The sequence below is a fragment of the Pempheris klunzingeri genome, chromosome 19 (genome assembly GCF_042242105.1).
Source record: "Pempheris klunzingeri isolate RE-2024b chromosome 19, fPemKlu1.hap1, whole genome shotgun sequence".
Taxonomy (NCBI): domain Eukaryota; kingdom Metazoa; phylum Chordata; class Actinopteri; order Acropomatiformes; family Pempheridae; genus Pempheris; species Pempheris klunzingeri.
In genome coordinates this window covers 6,208,601-6,226,218 of record NC_092030.1, presented here as the reverse complement: position 1 = coordinate 6,226,218, position 17,618 = coordinate 6,208,601, and the positions used below count along the sequence as shown (strand labels likewise).

The 17,618-nt window shown below is 41.7% G+C and overlaps 1 protein-coding gene across 1 annotated transcript in view; it reads left to right on the top strand.

Moving 5' to 3' along the window:
- Positions 1 to 1,747: 1,747 nt before the first annotated feature.
- Positions 1,748 to 17,618, top strand: part of whrna (whirlin a) — a 112,365-nt gene continuing 96,494 nt past the window's right edge. Inside the window, exon 1 of the mRNA XM_070850833.1 lies at positions 1,748 to 2,491. Coding sequence (XP_070706934.1) covers positions 1,748 to 2,491 — 744 coding nt within the window. The remainder of the gene's footprint in view (positions 2,492 to 17,618) is intronic.

Below are 17,618 nucleotides of genomic sequence, written 5' to 3'. Positions count from 1 at the left end.
AACTTTTTCTATTTCCCAGAACTTTAATCATGTTGCAGAGCTGTGATTAGCCAGGCCATAATCCATGTTTTGTGTACTTCTTGCAGATGTTGTATCCAGATATGTGCAAATTTAAAGCCCTTTCTGTTTGTGTGGCCTAAACCAGACCACTGGTGCATCTTAGCACGTAGACAACATGTGCTTCTGCAGTGAATGAAGGATTTTGTGTACTTTTTTTTTTTTTACCCGTATGTGGTTGCGTAAAGTACTCAGTGTGTGACTAACTACAACATTTTGCACTGTGGCAAAAAAAACCTGTAGGCTGACATAACAGCCAGGAGACAGTTTTGTGGCAATGAGTGTAGTATTTGATAGATGCTCTGCTAATTTACAGCTTACACTGTAAAGTAAATCTTTAAAATCAGGCGTCTTTTGGGGGGAAACTACCATTTTCCACAGAAGGCACTTTGACATGTCAGTCAGGAAATCACAGGTGTAAATGATAAAGTTAATAGTGGCTTGATTCCATTTGGCTACAGTTTCAGGGTCCTGGTGTTGTGCATGCTGGCTCAGTGTCACACTGTCCTGACTTACTGTGACACAAATGGAACAGAGCCGTCATTAATGTTATCAGCAACACCTGCTTCTACTACAGCAAATTAATGCCTGCAGTTTTGAGGAATTTATTTACATTGAGCAGCAATAGTGAAATAATATTAACACACACTTTAAAGCAGAGCTTTAATGTGGCCAACACATTTAGAACAAAAGACCAGAAAACAAACTGAAGCTGAGAAGCCAAAGGCAGGAGTGTCTAATTAAAGTCCTGTTGGTTAACCTATTGGTTTACGGAAGTGCTACGAGCACGGGGAGACGAGCGCGTGTCGTCGGCTATTGGCTGCTCGAGGCTGCGTCACTTCCTGACGGAGGACGGTCAGAGGCGAGAGAGCCGCAAGCCTCCGCTCTGTCGCCGTAGTAACGTCCGGGAAGCGGAGACAAACCGAGCAGCAGGTCGCCGCGACGTCGTTCCCAGACGGACAGTGAAAACAACAAGACGGACAAAGTCGTCGCGCTGTCCGTGTCGCGGTACCGGAGAGATATTTTGCAGAACTTGACGCCGTTTGGAAGTGGCACCGGAGCGGGATAGTACAAACTCGCCGGGACGCCGAGCAGGAGCACAAAAACAACTTCTTATTTTTTCTTTTTCTTCGTCGAGGAATTAGCTTTTCTTTGTGGGTCGCGGGCGCAGCTGTGGATCAAGTTCACGCGGTTTTAAGTTGTGTTGTTGTGTTACTCCGCCTCGTGGAGCTCGCTGGCGCCGAGGCGGACACCTGACCTCCGGGAAAATAAGACCGTGGCTAATGACACGCAGGCTGGGATCCTTGCGTGGCTCATTACTAAGCTTCTAACGGAGCGGGACGAGGGGTCCGAGAGGCTGTTGCAGGTCCAGTCGTAACGCAGGTGAAGTTTGCAGAATCCAATTACTGATATCTAAATTATGGTAAGTGCTTATTAATCTGTGTCAGCTGTGAAATTGAATTAGTTGGACTTCATTGCCTGTTGAAGTTGCTCCTTTCGTCGCCAGCCTCGGCTAATTGCGAGTCATAAGTGGATCATCTGTCAGAGCCAGACAGCATGGATATAACCGGAGCGCACGTCCTCCAGCGGCCGTCATGCCAAGCGCAGGTTTGATCCCGAGCCACCAGCCCGCAATGCCTGCTCTCTAACCCGCAACAGCGTGGCGCCGTGTCCCAGTCACACCGCCAGGATGAGCAGCACCGACCTGGAGCGCATGTCGCTCAGCTCCTCGGCCAACTCGGTGGCCTCCAGCGCGCGGACGCTGTCAGCCAACGTGAGGAAGCTGCACAACGCGCTCAACCTCCTGCTCAACGACTTCGAGAGGGAGCAGTTCATCCACTGCCTCAACGTGTACCACTCCAAACGCAACGTGTACGACCTGGTGCAGACCCTCAACGTCATCCTCAACGCGCCCAGCAAGCGGCAACTTCTGCCCATGCTGCGGTTGGTGATCCCCCGGTCTGACCAGCTTCTCTTCGAGCAGTACACATCAGAGGGCCTCTACTTAAAATCAGATTTAGTCGCCAGCAATGGCAACGCCGAACCCCCGACAGGCGACTTCCCCAGTGCCAGCCCGACCCCCACGGGGCATTTCTCGCCAAACAACCCGCCTGAGTTTCAGGTGGCGTTGCGAGGCTCGCCGGACAGCTTCAGCACCAGCAGCGACGGGACAGCTCCCTTGGTGCCGCTGCTCGGGAGGAACTTTATCCACGAGCCGCCGGGCGAGGTGCGACAGGTCACCATGAAGCGGCACAAGAGCAACGAGGGTTTGGGCTTCAGCATCCGCGGCGGCTCGGAGCACGGGGTCGGCATCTACGTGTCCCTGGTGGAGCCGGGCAGCCTGGCGGAGAAAGAGGGTCTCCGAATCGGTGACCAGATCATGAAAGTCAACGACAAAGTCTTTGAAAAAGTCACTCATGCTGAAGCAGTAAAGGTGAGTTTTTTTATGCTCTTTATCTCCCTACACAAAACTTGCACACGCGCAGCGTTTTCTAAATTAATCCTCTCAATACAGGTTATAAATTAGAGGGCCGCGGCAATTCAGTGAACTGGCACAAATGTCACAGTCAAGGGAACTACTTACTCTGGCCTTGTCCTCTAAACCTACATCTCCTGTGTATAATAAGCTCCTGCCTCCTGTTAATTATGTGTTTGGCCTTGGTGTTCACAATTGACCTCTTGAAGCTAACAAGCCTGATTTGTTGAGGGGAATTCATTTTGTCTGGAGGCAGCGTTTGGCTATTTGCTATATCAGCAATCAATGTGTTGCAACAGCAGTATGGTGTAAACTGCACACCGAGTACTACCTCTAGGAAGCATGCATGTAACCAGACACCTTCAAAGCAGCTGGTAGCCATAGGGGAGTGTGTGCCTGTGTGTGTGTGTGTTTGTGTGGAAGGAACTGGAGGTTGGTCCCACTGCTCTGAAGCTATAAACTGAGAATAAAGACTGGGCCTACTTTAGCCCTTTGCACTATTGTTAATGCCACAGAGTGTAAAGAAAGCCTATTAGCAAATGAGGTGACAAAAGAGCACATCTTATTTGTGCACTGTGAAGATTGATTTAGGAGAAAACCTTGTGAGGTCCTTGGTTTTATGAGCCCTATGAGCTGTCCATGGTGCTGAAAATTCAGCTTAGTGCTTTCTCCCCTTTCTCCTAACTGCTTTTTCCTCCTTTTTCCTCTGTACTTCACACCACACTTTTGTGATCGATTTTTTTTGTGATTGCACTCATTCACACCTATTTGCCCTGGCTGTATATACTCATCACAGGGATTCATAGTTCTTAAACAAGGTTAAAGTCAATTTTAAAGCACCTGGAAAATCCCACTCATTGTCACTGCTGTTTCTCCTTATTTACTGGTTTTTACTTTATTTTAGATTTGTTAGAAACTCATACCTGTTACAACATCTTAGCTGGATTTTACATATAGGCTACTCATTCATAGCGTATGACTGTTGGAATCTCTGTTAATCTCTATAATATTTATACCTTAGCAAACAATGATTTCAATCTGGTGAGGCAGCCCTGGCCTGCTCTTGCACTGAGAAGAGTTATTTCTCAGATAAAAAAGGCAACAATAGGAGAAATAGCCACCAAAAAACAATCAGATATCTACAAAGTGCTTTTAGAATAGTGATTATACATATCTGTAAAAAGGTCACTAGTTTGTCCGCTCCGACAGCCATGGAAGTAGCTAAAATTTAGTCCTGTCTAACCTTAACTGATGTCAAAAAAGTATTTCATGCTTTTATCTCCTCTCATGTGGACCTTTTAATTCACTTTATGCAGGGCTCAGTCACAAGGAAAGTTCATACCCTCAGTAAATCCTAAATACTCCACCTATAGGCTTTTAGCTAATGCCAAGAGATGAGAACATGTTACCCTGATTTTGCCTTTTTTCACTGGATGCCTTTGTGTTTGAGAATACATTCAAGATTTTACAAAGTCAAGGTCTGTGATTCATTATGTACAGATATACATCCTATCCTACGGCACAAACCCTGTGGTTGACTGTATCTTTATGGTCAGACCCCCAAGTTGGGACCATCTTCTAAATGAACATATTTTCATAGTTTTATTGCTCTTCTCAATGAATACTTCCGTATTTTGTGGTAACTTTAAGTGCTTTATCTGTGCTGCCAAACTGTGTCTGAGGAAGGCATACAATCCCTGTGTGTTGATACATAGTTTTCTGTTGACTTGACCAGTGATGAGAATAATGAGGTCATTGGACTAATTTTGTGTTAGTAGTTTCTCTTAATCTGCTCTTGAGACTAAATTCTTTCAGAAGACTGCAGGAGAAAGTCATATTAAACATGATGTCAAACAGCGTGGAATAGAATACTAATGAAAGGATAAGCCATCGACGTTTTTTCCAATCAATTTTCTCCATATTTAAAGTTGCCTTTCATCTGTGTAGTGAAGGCTGTTGATTCCTGTGACTGTAAATGAAAAGAGGAGAGTGTTGTTTGCAGAGAGTGCAGCTTATCTCTCCTGTGAAATGTATGCTACTCATGTGTGTTTTCTACATCTGTCTAGTATTTCTGTCATTGTTGGCAAATCCACATTTCGTGATTGTTTTGCTATTTGTTCTACTATTAAGCCACCCATAATGAACATGGTACAACTAGTTATACTGCTACCACTGCTGCTTGGCTGTTATTAGGCTGACAGGGCAGGCAGCCAACCAACACGGGAGAAGCTCTGTCTGAGATCAAATCCCCCTGGAGGTCATTAATGCTTGACTTCAGTTATTTTTATGCCTTCTCAGTTTAGTCTAAATGTTATTACAGGCTTTTAGAGTTGTAATTATTTCAACCTTTAAACTCTGCCAGGCCTACAAGTGAGTTCATCATTGCAGACTCATGCTGTGCAGCCAAACCAACACAATTATATTTTAGATTCTGGTGCAGATACCAGATGACAATTATAATATTTCTACCAGATAGCATCTCAGGTTTGAATATTGCACTCAGTCTTAGCATCATATACCTTCTGTAATATATTCGAACAAGCAGCATATGTGATGCTGTCATAGTGTGAAAAATTTTGCTTAATTTAAGGAAGAGGTTTACAGATTTCAATTTCCACCATGTTATACAACCCCCTTTCACTAAAGGGAACTTTAGACAGACTGTTCAGGTGTTCATTGATTCTAAAAGCAACCTTTGAACAACCTAAATACTGAATTCAATCAATACTTGAATCAGTATTTCCCAGTTCTCAGACAACAAACCACTGAATAACATGCTTCTTTAACGCTCAAGTGATTCAATATGCATATTCTGAATACATCATTTTATTCCTTATTGTTTCTTATCAAAATCATCCGCATTGTATATTTATCTTTGTTGTGAAAATCTGCAGGCCTTTTGCAAGCTACAAGCCAAGTATGAAAACAGCTCAGTGAATATAAGATTCTGGCACATTTTACAGGTGAATTGTCACCTTAAGCTCCTGTCTGAACTGGCTCCTGCCTCTTGATGAATTCAGCAGTCACATCTGATCCAGTCTGCTCACCCGGAGCTGAACTCTGCTCCCACAGAGCCACATTCAAAGTTCCACTAATCAGTATTTTTACAGTAACTTCCAATCAAAAGACTGTGTGTAATGTGAAAGTGGTCTTAGGGATTGACCTAGAGAGATATCACTCAGCGGCCCCACAAAGCTTTGATTGGTTTAGTCCCAGTACTCTTATTAACCCTGTTTCCAGCAGCAGCAAGCAGCTGTTTTCAGTAAACAAGCTCTGATAAACCCACTGTACCCTGTCTGCCCACCATCAAACAATAAACAAAGTTGATGACTAGATTGGGAAGAAAATGTAAAATTTTGCAGCTAAAGACCAAGAAACTTCTCTGAGGAGATCAAATCAGCCAAAAGGAGGGTGAATATTGAACCTCCATTCATCAGAATGAATGATGATGTTGATCTATCAATGCTGGATCTGGAAACAGGCATTTTTTTTAGGAAACAGCAAAAAAGCCATGGGTATTTCAGATACTCTGGAGTAAAGTTAAAAAAAAAAAAAAAAATGAAATATTGCTACTCTAAATGACCATATTGTCACACTGTACAACCTAATCTGGTCATTTAAAAAAAAGTGTAGGTTGAATTATGATTCTGTGGCTCACAGTATTACTTAGCCTGAATGTTACATGAAAGTAACGTACCTTTACCAGCATCACATGCACACAAATGACTAATTCTACACAACCAACAAGGTTGGCTTTAAACAAGTCTTAACTTATTTTGTTTCCAGCACATTACTCTTTCACACTGTTCTCCGCCGCTATATACCTCTACATAGGCTTAATCTGCTCCACTTTAGCAAACCTGTGTTGCCTGATGAGTTCAGGGATAGCCTCTGAAAGCAGTAGATTGTTGTTTGGCCCAGGGGACACGTCAAGGGCTTACAGCTTTATTTCATTCTGTCTCTGACTCTCTCCTCCTTCTAACAGGCTGCTTTGGCCCCAGTCCCTAGAGTCACTGCCAAGGTTAGCAACCCAGTCAGCATTTAGACTTTTCTTTATCATTTTCTCTGTGGTGTACTTGACAGTCAGGAGGTGGGATGGGACAGAAATAGGCTCAAAAATGGTGGGGTTTTTTTTGTTTTGTTTTTTGTCCAGAGCCACAACAACAGCATGACAAGCTTTCTTTACTCGCCATCAGCCACAGACTGTCTATCTGTCTGACTTGTTATTCTGATCGGTCTCAAGTCAGAGGAAGGTGTGAGAGGAAGAAACAAAGACAGAATGATGACCTAGAGGCACAAACGCAGACACTGGGAGAAAGAGAAGACATCAGACAAAATGACCGGTGATGACTTTGTTGGTTGACATGTTTTCCTGCCTTAATTTGTTTTGAAACATGTCTACAGTAATTCCAAGAAATACTAGTAGTTGGATGTCTTTGAGGTGGTTGATGCTATGACTGCAATGCAAAGAGACCAGTAGAAAAGGGGATTAAAAAAAGATGAAGACTTGGCTGGTCTAAATTTATTGGTTTGACACCTGGGACACTGCCAGGCACACTGACATGCAAAGATTTGGCCAGAAGTCAGAGAAATGGGAACTTAGTGGCCTGGAGCAGCACTGCAGTCTGCTCATGGTTGGTGTGTTGATTAGATTGTGGAAGGCAGATAGAAATCTCGTTAAACTTGAGGATGGTATTCATTGATTCGTAGCCTGGAGATGATTCTGCGCTTGTGACAGAGGTTCATCCTGCTCAGTGTTGTCATTCACCCTGCACTGGAGTGGTTTGGAGTTACAGTTACAGTTGCACATGAACAGCAGCAAAATCACTTTGTATGTTATACAATGGCCAGAATTTACAATTCACCACTGAGTATTACTTGAACTTTAAGGACCCTATGCAGTGGCATCTTAGCTTTGCTATGATGTGATTCCTGTTTGAACAGGATGTTGGAGCATCACAAAACACACAGAAGGATCTAACCTGTAAACCAATTGAATAAGTTAAGTTAAGGGGGTTTGTTTGATTTTGATGTGAGGGCCACAAAGTAGGGGTTTCCTCGTGGTAACTGATGTGTTTATTGTCAAAGTCAGTATGCCTAACAATCCACTCCAAATTCCCTCAAATGTATTATTTTGCTTAAAAGAGTCATTATTTGCAGGACCAGAGGATGCCAGTTAGGACAACAGGTTGTTTTTCTGGTGAATACAATATCCAGGATGAGGACACCACTTAAGATTCACTTTCACTGTGCTAATCAATACTCTTCGTGGTACATTGTATGTCTTTACTTCGTTTGCAACCAATATTTTCTCCGGTGTCCAGTGAACTGTTGGGCCTCACCACAAAATGGTGAAGACCACATGTTTCTTTGTCTGTGGAACTATGGACTAAGTTAGTTTGCTCACACAGACACAGGGTCTACATGTGACTAACCATCCTCTCCTCTAACCTGGCACCTTTACCTGCACACACACACAGTTTACAATAGGCCTCGACTGAGAGACAAAGCTAAGCTAACAGCTACAGCACTTAGATTTCTTTGTTTCCTCTGCCCCACACCCCAGGGGGTCTGGCCATCACCATTTGGGCTCTCCAAATTGAACATACCGTTTGATAAACCCCAACAGAACCTACTGACCAGACTGACCAAGCAGCTTAAACATGGCGAAGCGGACATATAGTATCATGATATTGGTCCAAATATAAGATTATGTTTTTTTTCTGGAAGATCTGCTAAAAAAAAGTAGGTTGTGTTATATTCAGTTAAGTGTTAGAGTTAACCTAGTTTAAACTATGGGAGCTTCTGGCGGCTTGTGTGCTGTGTTTGGTTACCACTGAGGAAATAAATTCCAAATGAGTGAAAACGATTCAAAAGCATCTTCAAACGTCTTTACTGCAGAGACGGACTGAATCATGCGTCAAGTTGCCAAGAATCACTGTTCTCACAGAAAGAGAAGAAAAAAGCTAGAACACGTAAACAGAGAGAGAAAGTCATTCCAGAGCTCACACAGCTCAGATGCACACCCTGTGGCTACCACACATGACAAGTGGTCTGAGGGCTTTTGTGGTGTGAAGACACACGGGACAGCTATAGGGGATTAAGCACTGCGGTGAGCAGCCTGGAATAAATAAGGTGCCTTTAGGCTGGGCCTCTGGGCATGTGTTTGCATATTTGTGTTTGTATGTATCTAATAACATTGAGCAGCAAATTTGTATACCAAGTCACCAAAGAAATTCGAAGTGCATATCCCTGTAAACATGGGGCTGATTGTTGCCTGAGGGCACCCTGAAGGTTAGACAACGCCACAGTAAGCAGCACAAATGTCATGCTGGTGAAATCACAGCAAAGATGAATTAAATCTCTTGTCTCCCAGCCCCAAACAACCACTGCTAACATGCCCTTGAGCAGGGCAAATAACCCTTAACTGATCAAGTGGCGGTGGAAGATTTGCTGTCCTCTAGCGAGTTTCCTGCTGGAATGTGTCTCACTGAATATGAAGGAGGGCAGTGCTTAAAAAAACATGCTTGCTCAAAAAGCCCTCCTGGATAAAAAATCCTTACTAATTGGGCCCAACAAGTTGTTTTTTTGGCCCCTTTCTGCCATGGTTCCATTTTTTACAGCCTCAGAGAGCCCATTGGCTAACATAACCACTTCTCTAGGGTTTCAGATGGCATTTTATATCACAAGTGCACATTCACCAATAAACAAGCCTGTTTATTGGTGAATGTGTGCACTCATACAAATAATTTATCTGTATACAAATCATGGTGCTACAGTATGCTCTGATTTGTATGAAAGTAGTACCATCTAAGTGTCGCGGAGAATGCAGTCGCTATCAGAAAATGTCACCTCTGTCGCTTTTGCCGTGAAGATATTTCACTGAAGTGTACTGTATGAGCTGCAGAAACAGTCTGTGTTTATGATGAAATGAAGGGACCTTTGGCTGGCTTTCAAGTGTTTTATGTTTGTGGGGTTATGTAAGTGACCTTTTTTTTATTAATCTAAAGCCACAAAGGGTTTATTTATTATATTTGGCTTTTTTAAAACACTGACAGTATTAATGAGAATTGATTTTCAGTGCTGCAAAGACAAAAAACATAACAGCAAAGGAATCAAGGCTTAGTTATTTTTTCGCTGAAATGGTCATTAATTACTCCAGCAACAACAAATGCAAAACACTGGTTTTGACTGGTTTCAACTTTTCAGTGTGAGCCCATCAAGGGTATTTTTGGAAATACACTGTTGCCCATAAAGTTGGAATAAAATGTTTTTTACCTCTTCTCATGAAATGATTTTGACAATGTGATTTATTCTTGTGTATATCTTCTCAACTTTATTGATCAAACTCTTCCAAACATATCACAGTGAAATTTAAACCACAATTAACCTCTTCAAACTGTGTATTCAGGCTTTAACAAAATTGGGGGTATTGAACAATTATTCCAACTTTATGGGCAACAGTGTATAATTGAAGAAGTTTTGCATTTAATTCATCTGATTAATTAATTTAATTGCAGTTCATTCTGTTTCATTGTAGTACATAATCACAGTTTAGTGGTGTCTAAAGTCAGCTGTTTTCATTTGTTTTCTCTATAAATTAGTTCCTATAGCACTTACTTTTCATGAACTGATTTTCCAGCTTTTTTCTAATTTTTCCTATTATTCATCTTATTATAACTGTTCTTAGAAGAGGACCACCATGTATACTGGAACAAAACTGATTTTACAGTTACTACAGTTTTCCTGGTGTCAGTACAAATGTATAGTTAGTTTTGTTGTCACTGCAGATTCCTTCCTGTTTGGTTTGAATGATGGTCAGCAAAATCCCATGGACAAATACAGATATGTAATATTTTATTCTTTTTAGTCACCGTTTGGAGCTTTCCACTGCACAGCTGAGGCCCCTGTGTCCTTTATGAGGCTGAAGCTAGTCACTGTTTTATTATTTTTATATTAGTGCAACATTTAAACAGTTGTGTAGAGCATTCATTTTGAGAAATTCTACAAAAATAAAGTTTACTAATAGTTAAAATATCCACTCACTCCCTAAATCCTCAAATTTCCTCCCAGTTAACTATTGTTTTGGAACTCAGTTGTGCTTTTTTAATGGTGCTGTAAGAAAGTCAAGCACTGTATCTTTAATAAGATAAAGTGAATTGGAAAATTGGACAATAAAATGCTGATTATTCAGTTTGGGCAAAAGCAGCCCATAATGGAGGGGAGTAGATTGAATTGTTGGACCAGCTGGGAAACTCTGATTAAACAAAGTGAACGGGTGCTACTTCAAAAACAACCCTTGTGCTGCCCTTGAGCAAGACACTTAGCACGTTTCTGCTCCACTGGCCAATAGTTATTTGGCCACTGGCTTGTACTGGCCAGGTTCCAGTTGTGACTGAATGTGGTTGTATGAGTATAAAACGAGTCATGGCTGACGTTTTGGAGTGTCAGCGGTTATTCTTCTTAAACTTTATACCGCCTGATCCCTGCCTCAAGGAGAGAATTTCCATCAGCCGCATGGATCTCATATCGGATAGAAGTTTTAAAAAAAGAATAGATCTGTAAGTTTGACCCTCCCCTAAACAGCACCTCTTTTTCTATGTTGTTTTTCCGGTAGTTTAAATTAACAAGTTGAACCATCTCAGAAGTACCATATTCACACAGCTCAGTCGGAGTTGAAGTTCATCACACACGGTGAATAAATCTTTGCACAAGATGTGGATTTTAATTCTCCCTGACCCACAGATGTTCACTTTTCTTTACAAAGACCTGGACAGAAAGTATTTCTTCCCCCATTCTTTTGCCCTCATTAGTGTTTGAGACCTTTTTTTCCTCACAGAAAGGAATAAGGAAGTGTTTTGTTCAGTTCAGGTAGGTAGTGTGCATCTACTTAAAAGTAGAATGCAAGTCTCTCAAGCTTTTATTCATGAGGGGAGGTAGAAGATATTGAGTGGTGGTTAGATTCTTTGGCTGCAGTACAAGGAGGTGGCAGCAAAAATGGAGGGAAAGGAGGCAGAAACTGGTTGGATGGAACAATGAATTATAAAGTTTCGCCTGTTAGTGCATAACTGTGGAACACAGGAAATTACATGGAACATCAACTGAATGATGGTTTTACATGTGAATTTTGCTTACAATTTCCATACTTTGATAAATATCAATATTGAAAAAATATTAAGTGGACGGGGGCCAATTCTGACTGGCTTTGTGTTGTGGCACGCCATGTCTATGAATATTGAAATGTGTGCATGAGTTGGGGGGCTTTATGTGAAGACTGAGTGGGAGATGACAAAAACACACTGAGAGGAGTTCTTATTGAAATGTATATGCAGTGTCAGTCAGGGAAGGAGATGATGTCATTTGCAGCATTTTTAAGCTGTAATCTTTAACACTTGTTGATGTTTTATCCAGCCATTCTCTGTCTGTCTCCTGTGACCTTTTAGAAATGCTTTTGTTTTTATACTGTATATAGCCTTCACCTGTCCAGACGAGAGCTCACTTTTTAATAGGCCATGCCTCCATTTGTATACATGCCCTATGTATTAGTATAAGCTCACAGATGTGCACATACAACGACACATACAGTTCTAGCCCTTTGAGCTGTTCCGGGCACTAAATCAGAATTACTTAACCTCTTTCCTCTCCTTTGGTGTCAAATATCTCATCATTATGTCCATCTTAAGGCAGCATTTTTATTCTCCTCTGGTTGGCCCACCTGGGGTCCCTTAGATAGATTTGCTGCCAAAGTGACTCTATTGTAACGGTCTAATTGCTTTACAATGGAGCCGCCAAATGCTTCAGTTCACAGCGAAGGTGTCCCCAATCCATCAGTAGGTCTCCACAGCACTAAATCAACGGAAGCACCCATTAATATCCGGTCAACTAGCTGAATCCCTCCACTTTTGGTCACTTTGGTCTCCAGGCAGGAAGTGACTTATTCTATTAGTCTCAGCGGTGCTCTGTGTTTTACGGACATTAGATTTTATTATATAAGGCCTATGGTAAGACCACAGTCACACCTCATAAATAAAGTTGGTTGAATTTCTTGTGTTACGTTAACTATAAAGCCTGTGGGTTGACACTCAATTGTCACGTTATTAGTACTCCTAGCTAAAACTAATGCAGTCTAATACAACATCCCTGTAGTAAAACTTACCTTCATGAGTGTTATAGTGTTTAGCTTTCGTTATAGGGAGATGTTGATTCAGTTTTATGAACATTGGAGACTGTAGTTTGTCATATTCTCAACTCTACTCTTTTTTTGACACTATTAGGTTCACAATACTTTTATTGCATGGCTATTGTTTTAGATTTGCACTTCACTATGCAGGTGGTTTTAATTCTAATATATTTGTTCTGTGTTTGTAATGATTGAGAGAATGATTGTCTTGATTGAGGTGGCACCTGAAGTCTGTGTAAAAAAAAAAAAAAAAGTTGTTCAGGCCCAGCACATTTCATGTATATCTCTAATATTTATGTAGTTACATTCCAATCTAATTTTCTATCAATTCAGTCCTAGATTTTTTTTAATGTTTTGATATCTTATAGTCCTTTATTGTTTTCCTGAATGATACAACTGCTCACTGAAGACTTACATGTATTTTTACTAGGCTTGAATTAAAATTAGTAAAGTAATTTGAATATGTGCTGCTTGCTGTTCGACAGCTGGCGAACCAGAGAGCAGCTGTGGTTTGGATTTATACACCCATTACCAATTCATCCAAAAAGAAAAACCCATATCGGGCACCATTCCAATCTCAGGAGATTAGCTCAGGACATTATTTACAACATCTGTTATATTGTGTTGTGGTCAGTCGTAACATTGTCCATCCTATACCAACCACTAAAAAAAAAATGTTGAAGGCAATCAACACTTGAAAATTTTGAGTGTGCGGAAACCAGTGTAGCAAAGTAATGTGTTTGTCTTAATTTTGTTGGTGGGAGATGTTTGCTGTAGGTGTTGCAGTGATACCCTTCAGAGTCTGATGGAGGCATTACCACTGGAGTGCAGCTGCCCTCACCTCAGAAGGAATTTATGGTTAAATTGAGCTTGTTGGATATTTTCAGTCTCAACCACTGTGGGAGTCATGAAACTACAGGAGGTCTGCTTTGAATATCAATGAGGCTTTGAAAAGTCCATTGTTACTTTAGTTTTGTCTGTTGCTCCTTGACAGGTATAATTATGAGCTGGGCCCAGGGAGAGATGTGTATATAGCTACCACATATTCACACACCAGCTCTCTGGTGATTATTATCCTGCTCAGAGGGTGAAAATGAGGAGAGATACCGAGAGAGATACCGAGACTTTTGTGGAGTTACAGAAACCTGGTAAAGGAAGCTCCTGTTTTTTTCCAGTGATTAGAAAAAACTCATCGAATAGGTGACCAATTTTGGATTCAAAACAACAAATTTTGCCAAACTGTGATATGTTTGCATGCCTGAACACAGTTATTTAGTATCTTAATAGCTGGTTACTCTGACACCTGCTGGAAATACTGTGTTTCCCTGTGATTGAAGCTCTGTGGTTTGTAAGCTCTGCAGAACTAGTACAGACACACACAATCAGAATTATGCACATTCGAGCAACTTCTGTCATAGTCTGATGCAACCAGCCATTCAGTGATTGCTCTACTGGAGGAGGACGAAGAAGAGGGATTTAATAGAGTTGCGTAAGCACAAGAGGGGACGATTTAAATAATCTCCTCACGAGAAAAGGACTTCCTGGGAGGTTGTGAAGTCCTCTGATGTATGAATGATGAGAGCAGGAGAGAGTAAAAGCACTGGGAATTCTCAGAGGAGAGCGGTGGGCTTGTGTAAATCACACCGCTGTTGTGAAGATCTTTACAATTGCTTAGTTTTAATCACTAACATATTGAGATTTCAACCACCAGCGGAAAACTAAATCCTCTTTTGTGTGTCTGTCAGATTATTGTCATTATGCCCTTCACAACACACACAATGAGGGCCCACAGCGATCCGTTAGCCGGCCCAGATGTCTCTTTTATGTTTGGGACAACCGGAGAGGAGCTCTGTCGGTCATCTGATACTGTGGCGCTGCTTTACACTGTATCTATCTCCTGCCGACACACATACATGCACACGTCTCCTTCCATACCATCTGCTGTCTGCCACTCTTTCAACATGTTGAAAGAGATGCATAAACCTGAGAAATAATAGAAAAAAGAGGAGTTGAGAATGTAGGAGGAGGTGTGAAGGAAATGGTAAGAGTCAGCTCGAGCTCTGTCGCAGTGGGTTGCACATTTTAAGTCATGCATGTAATTATTTGATAAGGTGTTAGGGTTAGGAGTGTAGGTGTGGGTCCAAGCACAAATGACGCACAGAATGGACATTCAGCATGTACTCTCATCTGCTGGACGGATGCGATCGGCAGCTGAGCCTGCCGAGGGATCCTGTGTTTGAATAATTTAAGAAAAAAGAGCGCTGTCACCTTGTTGTGAGGACAGTCAATGGATGTCTGTTTTATTGGTGCAGTTTTCACTCTCAAGACTTAAATTGTTGTGTATCACCCAGTGCAGCTGTTTGGAATTACAAAGGGTTTTAGGTTTTTAAAAAATGACCTTTGACCTGCAAGAATTTAATAGTGTTTCAAAGTGGAGGACTTTATTTTGTGGCCACGTTGGGAAGTAGCAGTCCTGCTCATCATTTTTGCACAGTGTTAGGTGACTGACAGCTGAAGCACTTTAAGGCATAGGTGTCAAACTCTGGCCCGCAGTGTAATTATATTTGGCCCGCGAGGCAATACCAAATGACTACTAGAGCTGGCCCGCCAGTATTATACAGCGCATGTACCGCTAATACTACAAATCCCAGAATGCTCTGCTCGTGTTTTGGCGCGTCAATCAGTACAGGACCCATAAACACCCTCTCCTCTGTTGACAGTAGTCTTAGCGACCTCATGCTGCTACTGGCACCGTGCTACCTATCCCAAAAATGGCGAAAAGAAAGGCAGAAAACAGGAGCTTTCTGGACAGGTGGGAGGCAGAATATCTGTTTACGTATGTAAAAGACAGACCTGTTTGTCTTGTAACCTGGGCCAAACATTTAAAACGCAGATCTCTACCGCCATGTTCCCATGTGCACAGTTTGCTGAAAAACTCAGGCGCCGAGTTTACCTGCCGATTTGCCGACTTTGATGCCCAGAAATGTAGGTTTGAACTGCTCAGTAATCCGTGTGCAGTTGACGTGGAAAACGCACCTACCAACCTCCAAATGGAGCTGATTGAACTCCAGTGTAGTGACACGCTGAAGTCAAAGTATGATGCTGTGGGTGCCGCACAGTTTCCACATTTCATCCCTGACACAATGCCTCAGCTCCGCACCCAAGCTGCTCAGATGCTCTCCATGTTCGGCAGCACTTATCTATGTGAGCAACTGTTCTCCTCCATGATGATGACCAAAACATCTCACAGGAGTCGTCTGACAGATGAACACCGTTGCTCGATCCTGAGGATTTCCTCAGCTCAGAGCCTGAGCCCAGATATTGATGAACTAGCATCCAAGAAAAGATGTCAGGTATCTGGCTTGAACACAGAGTAGATCAGTGTGTAGCAAACTGAGCTACAATTAAAGTTGTCTTTATGCACTTTTTCTTGCTTGTTAAATTTAAATTTAAAGAAGGCTGCAAATAAAAAAAGAGGCATACGATTTTTATTTAAATTTTATTTAAGAAATGAATGCCATTGATGTGTTTTTTTTTTTTTATTTTAAATTCGATTTTGCATGTGTGCAATATTAAGTTATATCAAGCTTTGCTTGTTCCATATTGTTTGAACTTGTTTGGGCCCATTTTTTCAATAAATATCAATGTTGGCCCGCGACTTTGTCCAAGTTTTAAATTTTGGCCCACTGTATATTTGAGTTTGACACCCCTGCTTTAAGGCATACTTGGCCCAGCTCCACTGACTGAATCGTTTGTACAAAAGATGAGCATCTGGTTCTTTAAAGAGACCAAGCCTGTGTATGTTGTCATTCGTTGAGAGAAGTTCACGTGCATTTTAGTAGTAATCACAGCATATAAAATTCAGTTTGACCTGTGCAGGTTGAGCTAAAATTATAGTTCATGCTTTGTAAAAGCCTGAGAAAACTATCAGTGGTCTAAATCCATTCACATCAGGTCACATGCAACTATGGTGCAGTGTTTTGTTCTCAGTTTCAACAACAAAAGGTCTTGACTTTGCTACAGCTTTGATTTTAGACCTCTATTCCATAGCAACAGTTGCTGAGGCTCATGGGTATTGTAATGTAGCAAAAAACTAAACTAAAATGAAATAGAAATATTTAGAATTGATTTACATAATATGATGAGATCATTAAAAGGACACTTTTTTTCTCATGGGGATATCAAGTACATCCGGCATTTGACACCTTTTTGGAAATTACTTTGTCATACCTTAAAACCTTAGCTTCCCTCGGAGGGCAGAAATCCATTTACACTGGAGTTGTGGAAAATGATAAAAGAAAAGAAAGAACAGAGGCAGAGCCTTTTGTTCACTGACTATACATTCTTTCTCTATTTCCACCTATTCTCTGCGGCCATTTGAACAAATTGCTTTCACTTTCCCTTTCTGGCTTTGGCTCTGGTTGCTCACTGTCTTTTTCTCTCCCCATCTCCCCGTCTTTCTCTGTAAGTCTACACAAGTAAACCTGCACATGTTCCTACAGAGCACAAACAGATGGGTGCTACGTTCTGCTTTCTTCTACACTGACATACATCAAAGAAAAATGCACAAAAACACAGTGACACTAACAAAGACATAGAGCATGCAATGTGGTAATATCAAAAAGGTGTGTGGAGTAGGCACACTGTGTGCAGTCTTGTGATGTGTTATGGTCTGATGTATTGTAATGTACTCTGGTGGGGATCCATTAGTGTGAGGGTTGATGTCATTGCGCTCACTGTGGATGTGTTGTGGATATCAGGAGAGCTCTTACTGAGCTTGTTGCACACAGATTTTGTTCTGCAGTCAGAACAAAATCTGATTGTGGATGTGCAAACACTTTGTGATCAGATCGATTGTTTGTGACATGAACCATCTCGAACATCTCCACCAGTGTTACAGATATC